The sequence below is a fragment of the Chiloscyllium plagiosum genome, unplaced genomic scaffold (assembly GCF_037043375.1).
Source record: "Chiloscyllium plagiosum isolate Xiang-an unplaced genomic scaffold, Cpla_swu_hap1 HiC_scaffold_37, whole genome shotgun sequence".
Lineage (NCBI taxonomy): Eukaryota > Metazoa > Chordata > Chondrichthyes > Orectolobiformes > Hemiscylliidae > Chiloscyllium > Chiloscyllium plagiosum.
In genome coordinates, this window is record NW_028270175.1 from 753,612 (window position 1) to 761,653 (window position 8,042).

Genomic DNA, 8,042 nt, shown 5'->3' on the forward strand with positions numbered 1-8,042 from the left:
CATTGATCAGATAATGTGTTTTTTTGGGGGGTTAGGATGGAGGGACAACTAATGGCCAGAAGTAGGGGTTAACTCCCCTGCTTTTCTTTGAAATAGTGCCAAGGGATCTATTCATTCAAAAGTAGCATATTTTGTCACTGCATTGTACTGATGCATATTTACTTCATATTTTTAATACACAATCCATTCTGGAAACAGGATATGCTGAATAGATAGAAATTGATTAATAATGTCAAAACAGATCAACTTTAACATAGGAAAAATAACAGACATAAATCGATAAACAGTTAGTAAAGTCCATGATTAAAAACAAACTGATTTAATTTCTGGTATGAGCAATGCTGCTTCCTTTAATAAGATCAGACTACGTACCAAGACAATGAAATACACAAAAACAATCAGACCCGTGAATTTTGCGTAAACCGCATTTTAACTCATTAGTACAAGAAAACCTGATTCATACTAAAGCAGAATAATTGAAAAAAAAATCTTTAAATGATTGCTAACAATGACTTCAAAACCAATTGACCATATCACTGGCAATGCAGTACACTAGCTACCATGCCCAAAGTGATGTTTCTCTCTGAAATCATTAACCTTCACATTGATTGGGCAAATCAAATTGATAAAGGTACTCTGGAGGATTTTGGACCTGGCATTGTGCAATGAGCCATGAATAATTAAAGATGTTGTAGGAAAGGGAATGGTAAGGAATGGAACTTAGTGAAATTCCAATCTTAAGAGAAGTGGTACAAGTAACCCGATGGAGATGTGAGCTGACAAACCTCCTGATGGGCGTCATCCTAGGGCCTTAACAACCTCCTTTAATGAGGTTGTGGATGTTTTGATGTTAATTTTCTAAAGGTCCTTATGTGCAGGAAAGGTTCTTAAAGACTGGGAAGTGGAAAATATAACTGTCTATTCAAGGAGGAGGTAGAAAATAGGAAACTATAGTCAGTTAGCTTCCCATGGGGAAAGTGTTAGAACTGAATCCTAAAAGAACTTATAGCTGCTTTTCTCAGGAAAAAGTCAAATTAATTCAGAAGAGTCATCAAGGGGAAATGATGTTTAAGCAATTTATAGCAGTCTTTGAAGGAGTAACTTGTGTTGTGGATGAAGCAAGCCTGTAAATAAAATGTGCTTGGATTTTAAGAAAGCATTTGGTAAGGTATCATATCAAAAGCACTTACAGAAAATAGGTGGAGAGGGTAATGTTTTAGCATGGATAATAGGCTGGATAGCTCGCAAAAAACAGTGCACAAAATTGTCTGATTGCAAAATGTAATAAGTGAAAATCCACAGGCATCTGTGTTGGGCCTTTAAATTTATACAATTTCCATTACTTACTTAGATGAGGAGAGGACAAGCATAGTAGCTAAGTTGGAGTTTAGCAGAATGAGAGGTGACTTGATTAAAAAGTACAGGATCCTGAATCATCTTAATAAGATTGATGAGAAAACGATGTTTCCTAGATGTAGGGCTGCTCACTGAGCTGGAAAGTTCATTTTCAGACGTTTCGTCACCATACTAGGTGACATCAGTGAGCCTCCAGATGAACCATTGATGGTATGGCCCACTTTTTATGTGTTTAGGTTTCCTTGGGTTGGTGATGTCATTTCCTGTTCTTTCAGGGGTGGTAAATGGGATCCAAGTCAATGTATTTGTTGATAGAGTTTCGGTTGGAATGTCACGTTTCGAAGAAATGACATCACCAACCCAAAGAAACGTAAACACAAATAAAGAGCGGGCCATAACACCACTGCTTCATCCAGAGGCTCACTGATGTTACCTAGTATGGTGACGAAACAACTAAAAACTAACCATCCAGCTCAACGAACAAGCCTACATCCAGAACCTCAACCTGAGCTACAAATCCTCTCAAAAAGGATGTTTCCTCTTGTTCATCAGTCTACACATCAGGGACCTTGTTTTAAAATTATAGGTTCCCCTTTCAGGACAGGATGACAAGAATCTTTTTGTTCTCTAAGGGTTAAATGACTTTGGAGCTCCTTGCCACAGAATGCAATTAAGGAGGGATTATTAAATATTTGAGAGCGAGCGAGAGAGCGAAGACTGGATAATTGGCTGGGTTAAATCTGACCTGTTTTTTGTGTACGGGACACACCTGGACAACTTTTCAGAGTTGACTAGGTGCCAGTATTGTAACTGTGCTGGCCGAGCTTGGCGGGAGAGGGGAGAGCAAGTTCTGGAGCTCAAATCTTCAGTATTATTGCCAGGATATTGCCAGGGCTCATTGACTTTGCACTACCCAGTGCTTCTATCATTTCTTCATATCACACAGAGCATATTGAGTTGACTAAAGAATGGTATCTGTGATGCTGGGGACCACTGGAGAAGGCCAAGATGGATCATCCACTCAGCAATCCTCACTGAAGATTCCTGCAAATGCTTCAGCCTTATCTTTTACACTGATATGCTGGGCTTCCCCATCAATGAGGATGGGGATATTTGTGGAACCTCCTCCTCTAGTGAGGAGTTTAATCGCCCATGACCATTCATAACTAGCTGTGGCAGGACTGCAGAGCTTAGATCTGACCTGTTGGCTGTAAACTTACTTAGCCCTGTCTATCATTTCCTGCTTATGTTACTTGGCATGAAGTAGTCCTGTAGAGCTTGACCAGATTGACACTTCATTTTTAGGTATACCTGGTGCTGTTCCTGGCATGCCCTCCTGCACTCTCTATTGAACCAGATATTGTGTATTTGAATTTCCAAAACATATTCCATAAAGTTCCACATAAAAGTTCACCAAACAAGAGCTTATGGCATTGGGGTGATATTTTACCAAGGCAAAAGAACTAACTAGCTACCAGGAAACAGAATCAGGGTACAGGGGTGATTTTCAGGTTGGCAAACTTCAATTTGTGGAGTGCAACAGGGATCAGTGCTATGGCTTAAACTATTTGCAATCTGCATTAGATTGGATTGAGAGACCAACTGTAATGCAGGCAAATTTGCTGACAATATGAAGACAGGATGGAATGCAAGCTGTGAGGATGATACAAAGAATCTGGAAAGGGATATAGATAGGTTAAGCAAATAAACAAGAAAGCTGACAGATGGTATATAATGTCTGAAAATGTGAGGCAGTCCACTTTGGCATGAAGAATAGAAAACAGTATATTATTTAACTAGAGAACGATGACAGAATACTTTGGTACAGCAGATCTGAGTACCTCTATACATTAATCTCAAAGCTAGCAAGCAGGCACAGCAAGTTATTAGAAGTCAGATGGAATATAAAAAGTGATTGAATATAAAAACGGGGAGGCTAACTACAGCTGCAGTGGGCACCGATGAGACTGCAGCCAACGTACTGTGTGTAATCTTATATAATGGAGGGGCATACATATACTGGAATTAGAGGCACAATGGGCTGATAACTGGAATGAAGGGGTTGTTTTACGGAGGAAAGGTTAGGCTGATGCTAAACTCTATTGTGTATAATATGAGGGGATCTTAGTGAGACTCCAAATTCTGAGGGGATTAGATGAGGGGGCAGATGCTGAGAGGCTGTCCTTCCTTCCTTCTGGGGGAAGTCTGGAACTATGAGACATGGTTTCAAAGTGCTCTACTGCTCCTATTTCTTGTGATCTTATGACATACAGGTGAGTATTTATGGGGAAAAAGGAATAATAATGCATTTCACCACCAGAGGATAGTCCATCATAAGACATAAGAAATGTAGAAAAGAAAAAGCTAAATAGAAAATGAATAACCACATTTATAAGTATATGCATCTTACATAAAATCTTACACAAATTGTTTTTAACCTTTCAACCCCAGTGTAATTTCCTAACAACATGCATTTTCATTTCACAAAGTGCTGGTAAAAAAAGTGAATATTTAACTATTGTACAATGGGACTAATCTGGAGATAACATTTCGACAAATAGGACATTTCTTAGGTATAGGTAAGGCCTCATAACAATCAGTACAAGAGCAGACGTGTCCACACTCCAGAAACACAGAGGAACGTTCCTTGCTTAGACAGATGGTACATGCATTTTGTGGGATTTGTTCTTCTGTCAAGTCAAGCTCCTGCAAACGCTGCTTCTTCACTGCCAGCATTTCTCTCTGCAGCCTTGACTGTTCCTGTTCCCTTATGTAACGTTTATACTGTTGCCGTAATATGAAAAATAAACTTATACATGTTGTAATTCCAAACACCATCGTCAGGATTTTCCATAGCTTTGCCTTGGACTCCTGTTTTCGAACAAGAGACTCAAAGTCTAGTCGACTTAAGTAGTACTGGAGTCCTTGCTTTGGAGGCTGTATCTTAATAATGTTACTGTCCAATACAAGTTCTCCAACTCCAGTTATAATGTCCTTATCTCTCAGCATTTCTTCGGTCTCTTTGACTCCCTTTGGTCGCTCACCACTGATGAAATGACCAATTATATCAGTAAATGTTTGTACTACAGGGTGAAATTTCTCATACATAGTTTCTAGGTTCAGTTCAGAGGAGTCCAAGGGTTTTATCACCCTAACTGAGATATCAGGATTACCATCAGTAGGCACAAGGTCAAAGGGTACAGTGTTAGTCCTTTGATGAATAATCTTTTCACAATCATTCCTGTTGAAAACAAAGTGAAATCTAGGGGTCAGAGATGTCCAGCAACCTCTCACTTGTGTAGTATTACTGTACAAGCCTAAAATTTAATTTAGCCCATTAGACTTTCAGTTAGTAGACTGCCAAGCTCCAATTTCACCATCAAGTTCTTTATCTCATGTTTCTCTATATGACATTTAAAACACAAATCAGGTTCTTCACTCATCCTGGGCACTTCAGACCACCTTAAAATGATAAATAAAGAGCACTCAGAGTCTATCTGTGTAGCTGCCTGGAACAGCCAAATTACAGACTGTAAGCTCGGGCTGTAGACATCCCTTGTTTTTTGTAATACAGGTACCCTGAAATTTACAGGCTTATTTGCTGCAGTTTACTTTCCAAGACAAGAGTTCAAATTAAAAAGGGAAACACTGATTATTGATGCATACACTTGCTAGCAGAGTAACAAAGTTCATGGGGAGGCCAGCATTGACCTTAAAGTAAAATTAATTACCAAAACCGCCAGCAAGATAGCTGTAGATATAGTCCCCTACCAAACAGAGCCTTCCCTTCCAGTGTCACTTACAGGACTGGCACAACTTCAATGAGAAAACCAAAAACATGGTACAAACAGGCAGCCCTGTCCCCAGCCTTCACTCCAAGAGGCCAGTAGCCCCGATTTCCAGCCAACCCCAGCCTGAATGGCCTGCACTGTCTTTTCTCCCTCAAGGGACTTGACTTACAAAATTTACAATATTGTGTAAAACACTGCACTTGTGCAAGGATACAGATCTCCAGACGATAGTTTAACCAATGTGCCTACAGAACTCCCCCGAAAATGATCAATTCATTAGATGGAAAGCAAAATACTGTAGGTACTAGAAACTGGAAATAAAAACTGAAAATACTTTGCAGGGAAAATGCCAGCAGAGAGAAAAACAATACAAGTTGCTGCCTTTTCTGTATGACATTATTGATCATCGTTGCATATTACAAACTTACCAGATATGGGTAGTTCGGTTCCACACCATTTTATGTTCCTGTAAAACAAGCCGTTGTATAACTCCTTTGCAACCCTCCACAAACTGGCTATTCAGGGTTTCTTTGACAGGTTTAACTGCACCTAAACGCAGAAACAGTCAATGAATAAGCTTCCCAGCTTTTGCACAAATATTATGGCCTGGCCTTAACTGAATAGGAGCAACTGCAAGTATTCACCATTAAGACAGCAACTGTAATTTCTGCTGCCTGAACACAGATAAATGTGGAAATTCAGAAACGGCTGTCTTACCCTAGGTAGAAGCAAGCCATCAATGTCGTTGCAGCTTTCAAACACTACTGAATAGCTCAATTATTGCACTTCTTTATTTATCAGAACAAAGGGTTCTATAAGCAATAAGCATAGAAACCACGTGCAAAATGTTCAAAGGGGAGATAAGGAGAATTGCTTTTGCTCAATTGTCAGGATCTGGAAAATTCTACCTCAAACGCTAGTGAATACTGATTCTATTAATAATTTCAAAAGGGGGTTTGAGATGTTGTTGTGGTTCTGTTCGCCGAGCTGGAAGTTGTTGTTGCAAACGTTTCGTCCCCTGGCTAGGCGACATCATCAGTGCTTGGGAGCCTCCTGCGAAGCGCTTCTTTGATGTTTCCTCCGGTGTTTATAGCGATCTGTCCCTACCGCTTCCGGTTGTCAGTTTCAGCTGTCCGCTGTAGTGGTTGGTATATTGGGTCCAGGTCGATGTGTTTGTTGATGGAGTTTGTGGATGAATGCCATGCCTCTAGGAATTCCCTGGCTGTTCTCTGTCTGGCTTGCCCTATGATAGTAGTGTTGTCCCAGTCGAATTCATGTTGCTTGTTGTCTGCGTGTGTGGCTACTGAGGATAGCTGGTCGTGTCGTTTCGTGGCTAGTTGATGTTCATGTATGCGGATTGTTAGCTGTCTTCCTGTTTGTCCTAAATAGTGTTTTGTGCAGTCCTTGCATGGTATTTTGTACACTACATTAGTTTTGCTCATGTTGGGTATCGGATCCTTCGTTCTGGTGAGTTGTTGTCTGAGCGTGGCTGTTGGTTTGTGTGCCGTTATGAGTCCTAGGGGTCGCAGTAGTCTGGCTGTCAGTTCTGAGATGCTCCTGATGTATGGTAGTGTGGCTAGTCCTTTTGGTTGTGGTATGTCCTCGTTCCGTGGTCTTTCTCTTAGGCATCTGTTGGTGAAGTTGCGCGGGTATCTGTTTTTGGCGAATACCTTGTATAGGTGTTCCTCTTCTTCTTTTTGCAGTTCTGGTGTACTGCAGTGTGTTGTGGCCCTTTTGAATAGTGTCCTGATGCAGCTTCGTTTGTGTGTGTTGGGGTGGTTGCTTTCATAGTTTAGGACTGGTCTGTGTGTGTGGCTTTCCTGTATACCTTTGTAGTGAATTCTCTGTTCGGTGTTCTCTGTACCATCACATCTAGGAATGGGAGTTGGCTGTCCTTTTCTTCTTCTCTCGTGAATCGGATTCCTGTGAGTGTGGCGTTGATGATCCGGTGTGTTTTTTCTATTTCCGTGTTTTTAATGATTACAAACGTGTCATCGACATATCTGACCCAGAGTTTGGGTTGAATTTGTGGTAGGACTGTTTGTTCTAACCTTTGCATAACTGCCTCTGCTATGTGTCCCGAGATTGGTGATCCCATGGGGGTTCCGTTGATTTGTTCGTATATCTGGTTGTCGAATGTGACGTGTGTTGTGAGGCACAAGTCCAGTAGTTTAAGTATGCCGTCTTTGTTGATAGGTTCAGCGTCCTGTTTTCTGTTCTGTATGTCCAGTAGGTTGGCTATTGTTTCTCTGGCTAGGGTTTTGTCAATCGAAGTGAACAGTGCCGTCACGTCGAATGATATTATGGTTTCTTCTTTGTCTATGTGTATATTTCTGATGATGTCCAAGAATTCCTGTGTTGATTGTATAGAGTTTTTGGATCCGCTGACCAGGTGTTTCAGTTTCTGTTGTAGTTCTTTTGCCAGTTTGTATGATGGTGTCCCTGGTAATGATACTATGGGTCTGAGTGGGATGTCTGGTTTGTGTACTTTAGGTAATCCATAGAGTCTGGGGGAAGTTTAAATGGTCACAGACAAAGTGAGGGTAAAGGACTAAACTCTATTGTTTTTCAAAAGGTCAAATGGCCTGTTTCTGAGTAAATTTCCATGATATTGATACAGGTTCAACTCCCAAGTTTAAATTAACATTTCTGCTGATTGTTAATCAATGCTTGAAGCGACAAGTGCCCTTACATCAAGATGCCTTGGTGGTCGTAAACATCTATGTTGAGTGGCTCAATGCTGTCATTACATGAACAACACGGAAAGCAGAAAACCAGCAGATGGAGCACTAAGCTCATTATTTTGCTTTCATAGAATTAATTAAACCTGATTCGAGAGTATTGTGCGAATAACTCGAAGTTCCATATCATACAGAGGATATAGTGACACCAGAC

At 40.6% G+C, this 8,042-nt stretch overlaps 1 protein-coding gene across 1 annotated transcript in view; it reads right to left on the reverse strand.

Moving 5' to 3' along the window:
• Positions 1 to 314: 314 nt before the first annotated feature.
• The window catches only part of mul1 (mitochondrial E3 ubiquitin protein ligase 1), a 17,674-nt gene continuing 9,946 nt past the window's right edge, over positions 315 to 8,042 (reverse strand). The window contains exons 3-4 of the mRNA XM_043676358.2: positions 5,576 to 5,696; positions 315 to 4,597 (exon numbers count right to left, since the gene is read on the reverse strand). Coding sequence (XP_043532293.2) covers positions 3,868 to 4,597; positions 5,576 to 5,696 — 851 coding nt within the window. The 3' untranslated portion in view covers positions 315 to 3,867. The remainder of the gene's footprint in view (positions 4,598 to 5,575; positions 5,697 to 8,042) is intronic.